The 15,463-nt window shown below is 49.7% G+C and overlaps 5 protein-coding genes across 5 annotated transcripts; 1 reads left to right on the forward strand and 4 right to left on the reverse strand.

The window, feature by feature from the left end:
• Positions 1-414: 414 nt before the first annotated feature.
• Positions 415-3,924, reverse strand: N7520_008082 (DUF1765 domain-containing protein; the record flags this gene model as incomplete). Its single annotated transcript, XM_057142016.1, has 3 exons — positions 415-1,393; positions 1,446-3,029; positions 3,080-3,924. 3 exons carry the CDS (start codon positions 3,922-3,924, stop codon positions 415-417), a joined length of 3,408 nt encoding a protein of 1,135 aa, XP_056996022.1.
• Positions 3,925-6,894: 2,970 nt separating this feature from the next.
• Positions 6,895-7,547, reverse strand: N7520_008083 (ATP synthase subunit H; the record flags this gene model as incomplete). The annotated part of the gene is made up of 2 exons (XM_057142017.1): positions 6,895-7,160; positions 7,253-7,547. 2 exons carry the CDS (start codon positions 7,545-7,547, stop codon positions 6,895-6,897), a joined length of 561 nt encoding a protein of 186 aa, XP_056996023.1.
• A 637-nt stretch (positions 7,548-8,184) lies between these two features.
• On the forward strand, positions 8,185-9,225 carry N7520_008084 (transcription factor SUA7; the record flags this gene model as incomplete). Its single annotated transcript, XM_057142018.1, has 1 exon — positions 8,185-9,225. One exon carries the CDS (start codon positions 8,185-8,187, stop codon positions 9,223-9,225), a length of 1,041 nt encoding a protein of 346 aa, XP_056996024.1.
• A 936-nt stretch (positions 9,226-10,161) lies between these two features.
• Positions 10,162-10,649, reverse strand: N7520_008085 (uncharacterized protein; the record flags this gene model as incomplete). Its single annotated transcript, XM_057142019.1, has 2 exons — positions 10,162-10,505; positions 10,562-10,649. The coding sequence occupies 2 exons, from the start codon at positions 10,647-10,649 to the stop codon at positions 10,162-10,164; spliced, it is 432 nt and encodes a 143-aa protein (XP_056996025.1).
• Positions 10,650-11,440: 791 nt separating this feature from the next.
• On the reverse strand, positions 11,441-14,353 carry N7520_008086 (Aim21 family protein; the record flags this gene model as incomplete). Its single annotated transcript, XM_057142020.1, has 2 exons — positions 11,441-13,365; positions 13,429-14,353. The coding sequence occupies 2 exons, from the start codon at positions 14,351-14,353 to the stop codon at positions 11,441-11,443; spliced, it is 2,850 nt and encodes a 949-aa protein (XP_056996026.1).
• Between the last annotated feature and the right edge of the window lie 1,110 nt (positions 14,354-15,463).

Here is a 15,463-nt window from a genome sequence, read left to right on the forward strand (position 1 = left end):
TCTCAAAAAGTGAAAGACCAAAAATTGAATTACCATGTATGAAACTATTCTGTAATGGGGTAGTTAAAGTGTGCATCTCGCTGGAATACAAAAGAAAAAAAAGAGGTGAAGTAAAAGAAAAACCAGCCTCGAAAGTCGAGCTTGTGAACGCCAAAACCCTATGCTCCAAACCCGCGATGCACACGGCACAGTGAAGAAGTAGAATCAAAGACAGAAGGGAGAAAAAAAAAAGGGGGGGGGGGGGGGGGGAACAAGTATTGGAAACATCGCTTTCCCTGGGCACTTGGAGGCTTTGGGTGTCTATATTCGATCGAAAGGAAGGTGTGGGTGAAATATTATATCAGAGGTATTTTTGCCCTTGCTGACTGTGGGAAGTGTAGATGGAGAAAAGTGGGAAAGGAACAGTTTGGCGCTTTATTTGCGGAAACTTTCGACTCCTAGTGTAGGGTTTTCAACGGCGCGGTCGGTGGGCACGCCTTCATCACGTCGCCGGGCAAAGAAGCTGTCGCATTCAGAGACAATGTGTGCCCATTCTGCGAGGGCACGGCCGCAGTATTTGCTGGGTACCAGATGGTCATAAACGGGTTGGCAGGGCAATTCTGGCAACGGCGAATCTTTGGTGGTGTGGACCCTGTCCTTGTCCTGCATTTCTGGAACTGGTTCTGTCGAGAATAATTTGGAGTCTGAAGGAGGTCCGAATGTGTTATCATTGGAAGTGATCTCGTCTGTTACAGCCTCTGAACTGGTGTCATCATCGTCAAACTCACAAGGTTTGGCGGGAGACCGCCGGTGTTGTACATGTATCTGAGATGCAACGGGAAGACAGGGGGCAAAGAGGCGCTTGTTCTTCGTAGGCCACTGTGGCCGGTCCATCCATTCCAGAGAGAATTTGAAGAAGAATGGCTGGTGGGGTGTTTTGGGTCGGACAAGATCGTCCGAACTGTTGTTTGGAGTTGGCTCGTGATCCTCTAGACACTTGCTTTCGGAAGTCATGGTCAAGTCGATGCCAGTATTGTCAAACTCTTCAGAGCTACTGCTACTTATCCCGTCTGAAGACCGGGTAGTCGATGAGCTTCCAAACATGGACCGAAGAAGACCCCATCGACGTTTGGAAGGCTGACCGTCCGAGCTCGTTGAGTCTGAAGAGTTAGATCTTCGGTGGGTCATGATTTGGTCGGAAGACATGGGTGGGACCACACGATCAAAGGAAACAAACAGATTCACTGGAGAGATCTGATTGTCACATCGAATAATAATTATCCTTCTACCGGGAGCAGGCGTGCAGGGGGCAGATGACAGTGGTGCAATGAGTCCTTGCTCTGCTTTTGACTGATACCCAACATAATACTCCCAGACCCGCAGTAAACGGTCTGAGAGGGTCTCATAGATGGTTCTAGGCGATTGTTTAGTAGTGGAATGGATAGTCATCAAAAGGTAACACTCACGAATCAAGCGCCGAGGGATCTCCACTGAACCGTCCTACCCTCCAGCAGAGGAGGCGGTGGAAATAGGCACGCACCATGGGACTCCAGTGATTGAAATAGTGGTAGAAGACTGTTTCATGCAGGAGGAAGTCCAAGCAGAGACTCGCTTTTCTATCCTCTGTGGCAGTCCAGGTCCCCCAGACGGAGTAAATGAATGAAAATACCCGAACTTCGGTCAGAGAATTATGGCTCTGGTTCATCTGCCGACAAACGTCAAGCCAGAACGTCCAATCGAAAAGCTCTGTTTCGATTGACTGCGCATACCGGGTGATAATCGGAATTGCCTCCTCGGTAAAGTCACACAGAAGGAAACATGCATTGTGGTCAAAAAGGGAAATTCTTTGGGCAGCAATTTTCAACAGCCCACAGAAAGTCTCCGCGTACAGCAGACGCGCACGGTTCGGTTCTGCAGATGATTCGGAGAGCAAGTCACGTAAAAGAATGATCAATCGATTCTCCGCCATCGAGCGGTGGCTGTTTCTTGCACCTCCGATCTGATGAGGTGAGGCAGAAGCATCTGGTGATTCGAGATAATCATCAAATGTGATGGCAGCTGCCGTGGACGGGTTTTCAGGCATCTGCTGTATTGACTGCTTATGGATTGTATCTTCGAACGTAACCAGAAGCTGTGCATGAACTAAAAGTAAGCCAGGTGCCAGAAATCGCTTGGCTTTCTCAGTCTCCGGTGGCAAGTATTCCGCATAAAGGATGTGGATATACTTGGCGAAGACGAAAAACAAATCGGTATCGCGGCCAGACCATCGTGCGCTCCATGGTCCGTTCCAAGGTATATTGGCTGTATTCAAGGAAGCTTCGGGTTTGGTTCGCAAATATCGCAACAACGGTGCATGAGAGTGAAACGCTAGCGGGCGAAGAGCGGCTGGGAAGCTTAGTGCCAGCTCTTGCGTGTATGCGCGCATGGTCCCGACTCGAGAATCAGTGGATTCGGCGAATACGCGGCGGAAGACCGCAGGAGCTGTGTTCCACAAACGAACCAAAATATCTGCTACTCCAGGACAGAAAAAGAAGGCATATGCACAAGCCTTCCCACAGAAAGCCACCAGACTTGCAGGTGCGTGTCTCATGGACATCCGCTCCACAACGAATGACATTTGGGACAGAAGGTTTTGAACGAAAATATTGCGAATGTTATGGTGAATTGATTCAACCAGAAAATCCAATCCAGATGAGCCTGAACCCTCAGAGGTCTCTGAGACAGAAGTGGACGCATATTGCAAAGAATCCGTTGTGACGCCGCTGCTTTGCTGCGCTGTAGGAAACGGCATGCGCCATTCCGGCCGAGTCATGATGCCTACGACTGCTTCTAAGAACACCGGTCTGTCCGTGCCGGAAATAGACTGGTTGTGCTTCCCATTCAGCATCTCCAGCATCCCGATCCACCATTTGTTGAGAATGTTCACCCGGCGATCCAAGTCTTCGGGTCTGAGGTTTTTGCATGATGTATGTAGATGATGGCGGCCGAGAAAAGGAAGAAGTGAAGAGCGAATGACGTTTGCCTTGAGAGAGGTTGACTTGGATTGGAACCTTTTTCCTTGGTCAGTAATGCCATCGCTCAGAGAGTATTAGGGACTCACTTTTGGTAATCCGCTTCAAGGCCGCGAAAAATCCCCCAGAGTTCATCTTTTTTCCGAGATTGCTCAGGTGCGCTATTTTGAAAGGAAGCAGCTGTAGCAGCAGCTCCCTTTGGCATCGGAGGAAGGACTGGTGTCGAGACAGAGAGAGAAGCAGTGAACTTTTCGAAAGAGGTCTGGTGTCGTAGCAGAGAGTTTCCAGAAGGACTACTGGGTGATCCTGGTGAGTCTTGGGGCCCTTTGGCCACCACCGCGAGCATAGGTCGCCGCGGCCGTTTATATAGGATTGTCCGCCTGCGTGTTGGTTGTCCTGAATCCGAGTCCGACTCGTTTCTGCGCCCTCCTGATCTCGTTGGCGATTCGTCTGCTCTCTGCTTCACTCTCTTCGCCGTAGAGGGGGAAGGGGATCGGGATGAGGATCCAAAAGGCTTCCGCGCAAGACTGACAATGCGACCTGACATTGAGCGGCTTTTCGACGGTCGAGCCGCGGGCTCTGGTGCTCTGTGTTCCGGTATCTTTGTCCCAGCATTTTGCAATTCAGTGTCCTTCAGGTCCTCCGCGGATGACAGTGTAAAATGCGAGACCGGGGTCGAGAGTCTATTTTTAGAACGCAGGGATGTGCGGCGTAGAATATCCTTCGCGGCTGCTACACTCTCTTTCGTTGGTTTGGTCGGTGATTCGGATTGAGTAGGGACGGCATAATCGGAGAATGTTCTTCGTAGGCTCGGTGAGTCGGTATCTGTGTCTGTCTGGCTGGGAAGGTCGGTGTAGCTGGCGGCCCGTTGGGGCAAGCCACTTCCTTCATCGTTCGTATAGATGCTCGGTGCTTCGAGTGAGGGCGAAGACATGGTAGGAAGTGGTCAGGAGAGTAGCTGTTAACTGGACATTTCCCCGCGGGAGCACCGCAGACGTAAAGAGGGTGTTGAAGAAGGCCAGCTCCTCCATGTACCAGAAGAATTCCGGTCTGTGGCTAATGCTTAGACGCGCAGCATTTCCAGGTCAACAAAAGCAAGTAGGCAAACACAGCAAGTGACCCTTCAAAGGAAACAATCCAACCAGATAGAACGAAAGACTGAGGGAAGCGCAAGTGGTCGATCAGTCACACGGGGTAACGGGAGAGATCAGATTTTCTCCAAAGCGCGCACACACTCGAAAAGTAAAGAAGTTGAATAGATTGGATCGTCGCTGCAGCTACAGTCAAGGGCCGGCCTGAATTGATCGGCGTCGGGAAATCCTCCAACGGGCGGTACGGGAGCAGAACAAGGGTCCGGTCGCTGTGGCGGGGAAGGCGGAAGTGAGGGAGTTCAAGTAGGAACAAAATAAATTGATAAAAAGGGATAAACCACAGCCCCTTATATGAGAATTGATGGTTGGGTTTTGGATTTAGTGAAGGCGGGTCTCTTTTTTTCCCTCTTTCTCTTCCTCTCCTTTTTTTAAGTTTGTTTATTGGTATGGCTCAAGTATTAAAGGGGGAAAGAGAGGAGGTAGGAACTTGGAGGTAACGGGAGAAGTTGAATAATGACAAGCAGTAAAACAATCACGCAAGATGGAGATTCTTGGACTCAAAAGATAAAAAAAGAGTTTTATGCTGTAATTGATTCAGATCTTGCCCTTTGGACCCAATCTCCATGCTAAGGGTGAGACACGCTGTCCGTTCCCCACCCTACAGCCCCAAATCCACTCTAGATATAGCCATCATTCTCGCGTAATCTTGTGTCCCGCAATGATTGAGTCCTTCCAGGTTGTCCTTGGGCCCGATTGCAACCTCACGCAGTAGCGCCAATCGTATCGGCTCCGGACGACTGTAAAGGTGTCGATAGAATTTGCCCCAAAGAGGGGAAAGGGTAAACATGCATGTCCAAGCTTGATTAGGTTTATATACAAATTACCCGATCCGCCTACTTCCGTTGTTTCAAGGGTTCCAAGGTTCAAACGTTAAAGATGTACATGCTAGGTAGTACAGTATGCAATGCTTATAAACAACTTATATGGTCAAAGGCATCTACATGTATCTCATCCTCACACGCCATTCCTGCATCCCACCTGGGTGGCTTGGATATGCATTCCTTTATGGAATGTCGCTTCCCCCGAATGGCACGATCAACCAAAAAAAATGATAAGATTACAATGACATGATAGGTGCCCCACATTCCTATGTAGACAAATTGAAAACGCCTGGCCTCGAACTGGTACAGCTGACGCACCATACCTGACCAGCATTACGATCGAATGGGCATTGCGGATTCATGGGGTATGTATGTCCATCCAAACTGCCCCGTCCCGTGGGACATGACCATTGTTCACCTCCCATTCAGCAGAGGTTCTCGCCACTCAGACAATATCAGAAGCCATGGATAGACCTGGCCATGCATGAGTATTTGGGTTTGACTCGGTTCCGCTGGTGTAATCTCAGGGACAACACTCCAGGGCATTGCGCAAGTTCTTGGCGATAGTTCCATCTTTGGCCACCCCTTCCGATAGATTCCAGCCACTTTGGCTGGAAGTGAGAAGGACATGATGAGACAGTTTTCTGCATGAATATCTCTAATTTGACCGTTAGGTCGGTAATATAATCCATGCATTAAGTTAGGGAAGGAAAGGCAATTCGGTATAAACACGATAAGGCGAAAAAAGAGAGATGAAAGAGGCATCAACAAGCGGGAAATCATGTCGACTAGATTGGACCACGTCATTAGACTTGTTATGCAGTTCAGCCCCAACGTTTAAGACAAAAAGAGGCCTCATGTAGTAATTTGCAAGATCATATAGTCAAAAATTGATCCGTTAAACATCGAATGGTAAGATGGCCGAGTTGGTCTAAGGCGCCAGGTTAAGGTCCACCTTGACATCATTTCCTGGTCTACGTTTGTAGGCGTGGGTTCAAATCCCACTCTTATCATGTCTTTTTGTCTTTCTTTTTGTTTTCCTGGTCATTATCACCTCTTCAATGAATCAATGAAAAGCCCTTTCTTCTTCTTTGTTCCAGTTCTAGGTTTTGAATAATAACTAGGTTTTTGTATGCAACTCGTAGATGGTGAGTAAAACCACTCTCCACGCAATCGCGGATTCTAAAAGCCACAAATTATGGCAAAAATAGACCTTGGATCTAAACAAATTAAGTCATAAGCGTCCAACAGGTCACATTCGACCTATTAAGCGTCGTTGTGATTCGCATGCTTATGTTGACTATGTAGAATATATCCATAATGATCGCCGGCATCGGAACACCCCTCTGCACAATGCAGCCAGGGGGAATTGTTCATGCATAGATCAATATTCCAGTCCAATTTCAGACTGACCTTATGCAGACTAGATACACTGGTCAATTAATTCCATCGCGGGATCTATCTACTATTCGCAATAGTTCAATTACTCGTTTCCAATTTAAACTGATATCAGATGGTGGAAAGCATGTTCACCTACCTATCTTGACATGCTTCGAAATGTGATATGTATTTTGAGGAATCTGTCGGCGGTCTTACCTATATCTTTATTTATGCATCATTCAGAGGTTATTTGGTAGAGTGACATGATTCATTTAAGAATCATCAACAGACAAGGAATCCTGTAGCACCATGTTCACGGGCGCAGAAGCGTGATGCTCCAGGACCAGTCTTCCAAGTCAAGGTCGACATAGGACAGATTGAAACAGGTCGAGCGGTTCACTTCAAGAACAAATAAAAAGAGGTTGAACATTTCAGGATGGTCTAATTTACAAGCTTCAGGACCTGAGAGGCGGCCAATCTAGGCACGCTACAGGCATGCACAGCCGGCCCCCCATATTTCCCCAGACCTTGCCAAATGAAAGAAAGGGAAATTTAGTGGGCAGCAGCAGCCTCCTCTTCCTCCTCAACAAACCAGCTCTCCTCGACGGGGGCGGCCTCACCAGCGACGGCCTGGCCCTCAACCTCAACCTCGGACTGCTCGTAGGCGGACAGCTCAGCAGCAAGGTTGGACTCCTCGGGGGAGGCGGGAGCCTGGGGAAGAACGAACTTCTGGACGTGGGCGTCGGCGTCGCCGGCCTTGATGGGGGTGGGCTTGTAGGCCTTAAGCTCACGGAGGTACAGGTCCTGGACGGGGTCGGCTGGAAGGTTGATGTCAGTCAGGAACAGGCGAGGTCGAGTAGAGCCGAGGTGTAGTGCACAAGCTCCCAGGGAATTCAAGGTTGATACATACCGCGGCGGACAGCGGAGGTCAGGAAGGTGCGAGCGACCGGGACCTGTTGCCGGGCGGCACGGGTGAAGAGGGAGCGCTGGTAGAGAATCGCGTTAGCATGTTGATCGGAAGCAATTCGTTTGTAGTAAATTACCGAAGCCCGGAGAGATTGGGACATCATCTTGACGACGGGAGTAGTCGGTAGACTTAGAATGAGGGGATGCTCAACAGGAAGGAGATCTAAGCCGTCGTTCCGGTTCAGTGAAGTTCGAAACGACTTCTGTTCGGAAAGAAATGCTTGGCGCTGAGTCAACATCACGTGATTATCCGGATTGTTCTCAACCGGCCTCACCTCTCACCTCACCTTTGTGATCTTTCATCTCTCCCCCAGCCCCTCGATCCACCCCCACCCTCAGCTTGTCTCCGGAATTCGACTCTCCTGCTCTTCGCATTCCTGCAGCCGTCCGGTTCGACGACCCTTTTCGTGAGCTTGCTCTTACGGAGACCTTGATTGGTTCCTTGCGGTCGAACAAGCTCAGATATCGAGGCTCTCTGAATACCTTTCTTTCAAGAAAGCACGGATTAGTGAAGGCTTCTTCACTAGTGGGGGGTGATCTGTTCTGCGTGGCCCTATCTGAAAGGTAATGACAGCCTCGATGACTCGGGAAAGTCTCTGGTGTCGCAACCTGGATACCCCATCCGGGGGGCGACACCATCCTGGCTTGTCGTACTTTTCTCGTTGGATGTGACTGGCTAACACGAATGCATGGGTAGTGGTGTACGCATTTTGAGGAAGAAGCAGCTACTGTTTTTCTACTCGTGGCACAGCCGCCAAAGTGTATTCGCCACTGTTCCTTCGTTACTATAATCGCAAATACAATCTCCCCATCACAGCCAAAAGAATCGCAAAGAGACAGAAATCACGCTTCGAAGAAATCCGGAAGGCAAAGAAAATGGCGACCATGTCCACTATGCCCGCCGATGCGAATCCGTGGAGGAAAAACCTCAATGCGACACTCCAATGCCCCGAATGCAAGGAAGTCCCTCCCAACCTGGAGTTCCCAGATTCCCATGAGACCGTCTGCGGCTCCTGCGGCTTAGTTCTGGCCGATCGCGAGATCGATATGCACTCCGAGTGGCGAACCTTCTCGAACGATGACCAGAACAATGATGATCCGTCCCGTGTCGGAGAGGGTCCGAATCTGCTGCTCAACGGAGACCAGCTGGAGACCACCATCGCCAGCGGAGCCACTGGTCGATCCCGTGATCTCTACCGTGCTCAGAATAAGCAGTCCAACGAGAAGTCCAACAAGGCGCTGCTGGCAGCATACAAGGAAATCGGTGCTCTTTGCGATGGTTTCAACATCCAGAAGAACGTCGCCGACACAGCCAAATATCTCTTCAAGGTTGTGGACGATGCCAAGGCTTTCAAGGGCAAGTCCCAGGAGGTGATTATTGCTGGGTGCATCTTCATTGCATGCCGTCAATGCAAAGTTCCCCGGACCTTCACCGAAATTTTTGCTGTGACCAAGGTCACTCGCAAGGAGATTGGCCGCATCTACAAGGCCCTTGAGAAGTTCTTCACTGCCCAGAATGTCGAGCGACACAATGCGACTGGAGGTACCGGAGATCCCAATGATAACTACACCGCTACTACCTCAACTAAACCCAGCGACCTTTGCAACCGTTTCTGCAATCTGTTGGATCTTCCTTACTCGGTTACCAGTGTTTCTTCATCGCTCTCTGATCGCGTCACGGCCATGGGAGACCTGGCTGGACGTTCTCCCCTGTCTATTGTGGCTGCCTGTATTTACATGGCTTCGTATCTCATGGGCCACGGCAAGTCTGCAAAGGAGATTTCTGCGGTCGCTCACGTCAGCGACGGAACGATTCGTGGTGCCTACAAGCAGCTGTATGCCGAACGTGAGCGTCTGGTCGACAAGGAATGGATCAAAGATGGCCGTGGTGATATGGCTAAGCTCCCTGTGAGCTGAAATCACTTTCCAACTACAATGTACAGCCCTCCACACAAATATCACACATATTATGGTTTTGTGGATTCTATCTATTGGTTCCCAATGGTTTTCGCTACATCTTGAAAAACTAAAGTTACAAAAAAAGGTTTTTTGATATTGCAATACCCCAGATTTCACTGATTTCCAGCCCAAATTATGCTTTTCTTATCATTCTTCTTAGGTGCCATCGATGCATATGGACAATCCAGTGACACATAATTTACATTTTTTCCGTCGATTGCATTATTGCATTATCGTGCCTCTTCTCTGATGTAGAGATTGTAAATTATGGTATAATTCAGAACACTCTCGACTCTACCTAGGTTTAGTAAATTAGTAGGCCTACACCCTTCGGGTCAGGAACATACTACCTATTGCTTTAGTTTTTTCTTAATCATGTATCTGTGGCCTACCCTCTGTCTACCTCAAGTGCTGGATATACTGATATCCTCTTCAAGATTTTTATCTACAATACCTGAAAATTGGTTCATGTATATCGAAATGTACATTAAGAATAAAGATAGTAAAACACATTGGCTCTCGACTAGACACTACCATACGGAACCGTATGGCAGCTCATTTATGAGGGCAGCACTACCGTCTTAACCTACGTCAAAAGTCAACTTATGCATGTTCCAGACTCACGATGAACCAAGTGCCTGATCAGTGTTAGGTAGTAAGCTGGTCCTTTGGACAGCCAGATTATAAAGACTGTAAGAATTGACTGTATGAGTGGAAAGACTCAAGATTCCGTTTCTCTCCTCTCATCAAATCCATTGCTTTTATATAGCACCAATCTGTAGAGGTAGACTAGATCTCAGAATAGAGATGAAACCATACTCTCTTTTTTATATGAACTGTAGTAAGTTCATACATTAATATGTCGATTGAAATACGTCAAGTGATACGCTAGCACTAATACCACACGACTGCGTCCTTGGCCAATTTTGCGCTTGCCTGCAACTCGTTCACAGTCTCCTTGATCCTCTCAACCAATGCTTGACCATAGGCCGGGCCCAAAGGTGGCGCAGGCTTGGTGGTATCGGGTCGCAGCCAAGGTACAGTGGAGAGGGTTCCAGCCGCCTCACGTAGCCGCTGGATGTCCTCATCTTCATATCCGGCCCCCAAAATAATGGCACCCACCCCGCGTTCATAACTCTTGGAGCCTAGTTCACTGTCGGATGGCACATCGGCTTCTCCCCGCAACAGAGCCGGAATCTGGACAAGTCCAGCCTCGGGAGTCATGATGAAGTGAATGACTGGATGTTGTTTCTGATTAGCAACCAGGTTGGCACTTCGATATGTGGAAACACACCTTCGAACTCGGGTTTGAGGGCCGCGATAACGGCAGTGCCGATCTTTTCGGTTCTGCCGCACAGGACTACGGGGATAGGTTGGGCCATGTTTGATTGTAAAAGTTAATGAGGAGGTTGGGAAGAGTAAAAGGATATCAGGGCTGCACTGCACAAAGTGGAAGAGGAAGACAAATCATTCTTTGGCCCCCATTTTTTCCCCTCCACACAAGAACTATTCTTAGACATTAGAGCTCGATCTTGTCACCACTCTTTACCAATCAGTTTGCTCTGGTGGTGACTAACGGTGGTGGACCCGGTAGTCTCTCTTTCCTATTTCGTTCTTTTTAGTTAGCGTGCTAATGTAGCTGCAGAGGTTGATCGCATGGTGTATGCAAGTGGTATAGCAAGCGGGGATAAAAAACCATTTGAAGATGTACAACAGCAATTTCCAGTTGTACGACTAGCAAGGTTGTAGAAATAGTGCACGATGGTACCTCAAAACTTTTCAACTATATACTCTAATGACTCATTAAACATTACCTTGAGGTACTGGCCCGCAAGCCATTCGACGCACTCATGCCAAATGACGAATAAGACAGCTTCCAAATCAACCAGATAGCATTATACTAGCATGCCATAATGGAATAGATTGACGGTCTGGTGGTTCAAGCACAAATTAAACAACACAAAACAATAAGCTGAGCAGGTTGGAGTAGGATAATGTTAGTAGGATCTGCATGTGGTACGTTGTAGAATGCACTTCCACTCGTGTTCCTCATGTTCAGGCCATCAACAGCAGAAAATGAGAGAGAAAAGGAGAGAGAGGAGGGGGGGTGGGGGAGAGAAGGAACAGAGATAAAGTATTGAAATAGGAAATGAAACGCAAAACAAATCAGATGTTAAGATGACGAGACTGTCTCGTGTATATCGCCGTCTGATGTCTCCTTGCCATCGGCTGATGCGGTCATGTCCTCAAGAGCATTTTCAAACTTGGGCGGGAGCGCTTCCTTAGCAGGGGCTAGACTCGCCTCAGTCAAGATTTTCTCTTGCTTTGATTCTGACAGCGGCTCATCTTCTTGAGCTGGAGGCTCGACAACGGGTGAAGAAATCTGCTCCGAGCCAACATCTGCGGTTGAAGGCTGCTCAATTTCCGGGGCCGCGCCAAAGTCATGGAAAGAAGTCTCTTCGGCGGCAGTACGGGGCTCTGGGGTCGGGTCAACGGGTTCACCAGCAATGTTCTTTGCGATCTCTGGTGCCATGGCAGGCTCAGAAGGAATGGTCACCTCTGGCACCTTGGTGTCATTTTTCTCATCACCAACAACAAGGTTACCATCCTCACAGACCTGCCAGACATTCCATGTTTCTGTAATCTTGATCTCCGGAATAGTCGGTAGTCGAGCATTGGCATTCTCTACAGCGGGCTTTCGTCGAGCAGGTCCACGAGCTCTACCCTTGCGAGCATCACTAAGGGGCTGTTTCTCTGCCGGTGGTTCGGGCTCTTTCTCCTGGGGTTTTGGTTGTTGAGGACCTAACTGGAGACGCGAGTTCAGGTCGTTGAGGAATCCTGCCTTCAGAGCTGCGATCTTGCTGCCACCAGGACGAGCTGGAACCGCAGGCTTTGCTTTGGGCACGGCCGCCCCTTCAACTGCAGCTTCCTTGGTTTCCGAGTCGGTCGAGGCCCCGTGGCTAGGCTTTGTGGGACGAGCCGCGATCTGAGGCTTCGGGCGACCAGGGATCACTGGCGGCTGACGCTTCTCTGTAGGCGATGTGGACTGAAACTGTTTCTGTGGGCGGGCAGGGATGGTAGGTTTGGCAGGTACTTCTGGGCTCTTGACTTCATCCTCTGCAGGCTCGACTGTGGTCACCAATTGCTGACTGTCAGGTGCATCTTCCCAGATATCTCGACTTGGGAACCGTTGCTTAACAGCATCGGGGCGCCTGGTGGGCCTCGGACTTTCACGGGCGCTATCGCCCTCGAGAATATGACTGGCCACCTGATGAGAATCAATCTTAGAATTCTGCATTCTCCGAATAGTTTCTTGCTCGGGTGTCTCAAAGGCTCCTCCAGAGTCACGTCTGGGAAGATCTGGGGTTGTAACGGTAGCATGGAGTTGCAAGCTGTTGGGGGTATCTTCCCAGATATCCTGACTCGGGAACCTGTGCTTGGACAGCCCAGGGCGCTGCTTGAAACGATCTGCAGCTGAAAGAGGACGATCGTTCTTTGATTCATCTTCTGGGAACAACGGCTCGTATTCCTCGACATTCTCCAGAGGTGTATGGCTATCCTCATGTGAGTCAAACCGAGTTAACATGGGCCCTCCTTGAGCACTGGCGGATCTACTGTTGGAACGGCTGTGGGACACGCTGGGTGTCCGGCTTCGGTACTCTTCATCAAAACTTCCCCGAGTGGGTGAAACCGCAGGATGCAGGTATGCCGAACCGGGGCGCAATTCATCGGAAGCCAAGATAGGCTCATCTTCTTCGAATGCCTTTTTGATTGTCTCCGTAGGCTCATCTTGTACTGGAGTGGGAGCAAATCCATCCGGGTGGTGAAGGGGATGCATCGGGTTATTGACGTGGATGATGTCATTGTCTGCACGGTGCCCGTGCGATCTGCTCCGGCCATGGCGCAGCGGGGAGGCAGACGCAATCTTTGGCTCGTTTTCCGAAGCTGGGAAACTCATTTGGCGAAGTGGAGATTCCACGACGGGTTGAGAATCAAGGCGAGCATCAGGCGGGGGAGACGCCATGCGGTGCATGTACTCATCAGAGGCAAGGTATCCAACCTCCTCTTCGGGTGTACCTACAACCTCAGGAGAAGTGCCTGGAGTTTATAGTTATTATTAGGGCTTGGTCAAAGAAAATCATCCGCTAATTCAGCGCTTACCGGTTGTAGAGCCAGCTGGGGCTCGAATAATCTTGTTTAGGTCGTCGCTGCTCAGAGCCCAATCGGGGCGAGGAGTACCCACACCGGGGCCATATTGACCTGCCTCCTTAACGTACTCATCTGGGTGCTTTTCATACCAGGCCTTTTCAAACTTGTCGCCATTTTGCACACCGTGCCCGTGCAGGCCGTAGCTACCTGGGGGCAGTGAAGAGTCCCGGGCACTACGAGAGCGGTGGTGGTTGCGACCTGCGCGTTGGGAGCCTTGGTCTAGGTAAGGGCTGGGAGAAGGTGCTTGGACATCACCAGCATTGGGATACATGGGTACTCGAAAGCCCTGTTCATCTCCGGGTTGCATGGAAAGCCGGCGATCGGAGGAAGCGTTGGACGACTCGGCCCGCGAGCCGCTCGCTCTTCGGGAATGCAGTGATCGACTGTCCCGCTCGGGATCTTCGACAGCGGGGGAGCTTTCGCTGTCCCGACCCAGGCCAGCAGCAGCAGCCTGGCGAGAGTCTGTGCGAGTTACTGCCTGCACTTTGGCCTTAGCACTTAACGTCGGCAATGACGGTCTCGGCGCATGAATCTTGAGGTCACTGCTAACGTTACGAGTCTCCGCCGGTGCCTGGTGATGACCTTCGGGCACATTTCCAGCATCTAAATCTGCATACTCAATTCCTTCTTCCCCCAGAGACGGTATTGTTACGCTTGGTGGTCGCTGCGGGACATCATTCGAGGTGGTCCGGCTCAAGCTCGGGCCACTCCACTCGTTGAAAGGGGACGGTGCATAGCTACTCCGCATTGGAGACATTGATCGGTCGATGCGGCGGTTGACTGGGCGTGGAGGAATGCCAGGCATATCTAGGGAAGAGCGCGGCTGTGGTGATCGAGACGGCCGAGGAGGAACGACCGGAGCAGTTTGGGTAGACATGATGAAGACCCTTTTGAAGCTGCAGCATTTCAATATTAGCTTGGGCTCAAGTATACCCGAGTGCCACGTGTTTGAGGCATTTTAGGCGTCTTCTTGTCCTCTTGGGATGCTTGCAGGCCAAGACTTGACAAGGATTGTTCCGTGGGGTCAAGAACGCCAAAATGTGACGTCCATTGATGCAGGATAGGTCCAGGCCCCTCGAAATGGAGAATGGGGAGGGGGAAGGGCCGGGTAGCTGATAAGCAGTTGCAGAGGTGATTTGCTTACCCAGATCGATCTATCGAGTATCACAAATGCCTAGAGTCCAATTGAAGATATGCAACACAAATCGGTGTAAAGTAGTGACAAATGAGGGAAAGGAACTAGTTACTTGGGGGGCAGAAATTGAAGACAGGAAAGCAGGATGATGTATGCCTCGTTTCTGCCATGACCCACCGAGCGCGTGACGTGCTCTGACCGCATCGAAAGTCTCCATAGTTTACGGTATCATTACGGGTCTCGACTCTATTCAAGTATAAAGGAGTCAATGAAACATACTACTTGAGGTTTTTAGATTTTCCATTCATTCTTCACTGTTCCGAGCAGTCTCATGGATTCTGCAATATCCCAAACTTGAGCACCTTTCTGCGGCATTTTCGAGGCAAATGCCTCATAAAGAGTGGAGAGTGGTCGAGATCGTTTAGGTTCGGGGGCAAATCATACCTCGTGCTCCTTTTTGGCGGTCTATCTAGCGTATAGTGTTGTGTCTCCTTTTTCTCCTCTCTTCAAAGCTATTGGATCCCAGACCATGGACCGATAATCGTTTGGATCCAGACCATCTGCTCAAGGTATATTAATAGCATGTCTCTGGTACGGTGGCGGTGCTTCAAAGATGCATTATTTAGGGATCGCTCCAATATTGTGATAAGGAGCACTCACTATCGGTCTCGCCGATTATTTCTAAAAAAATCATTGGTCTGCTTTACCGAGGCGGTGAGAGTGCGAACGGTTCTCCGCATTGCATCATCTAGCATGAAAGACCCCTCTTCCTATGCACCTTTTGCTAGAAGGAATCAAATATCTTGATCGATGGCTGTCACATCTCAATGTATTTATATTATTCTCTCATTT

Source organism: Penicillium odoratum (assembly GCF_028828045.1).
Source record: "Penicillium odoratum strain IBT 22623 chromosome Unknown utg000005l_segment0_segment0, whole genome shotgun sequence".
NCBI lineage: Eukaryota > Fungi > Ascomycota > Eurotiomycetes > Eurotiales > Aspergillaceae > Penicillium > Penicillium odoratum.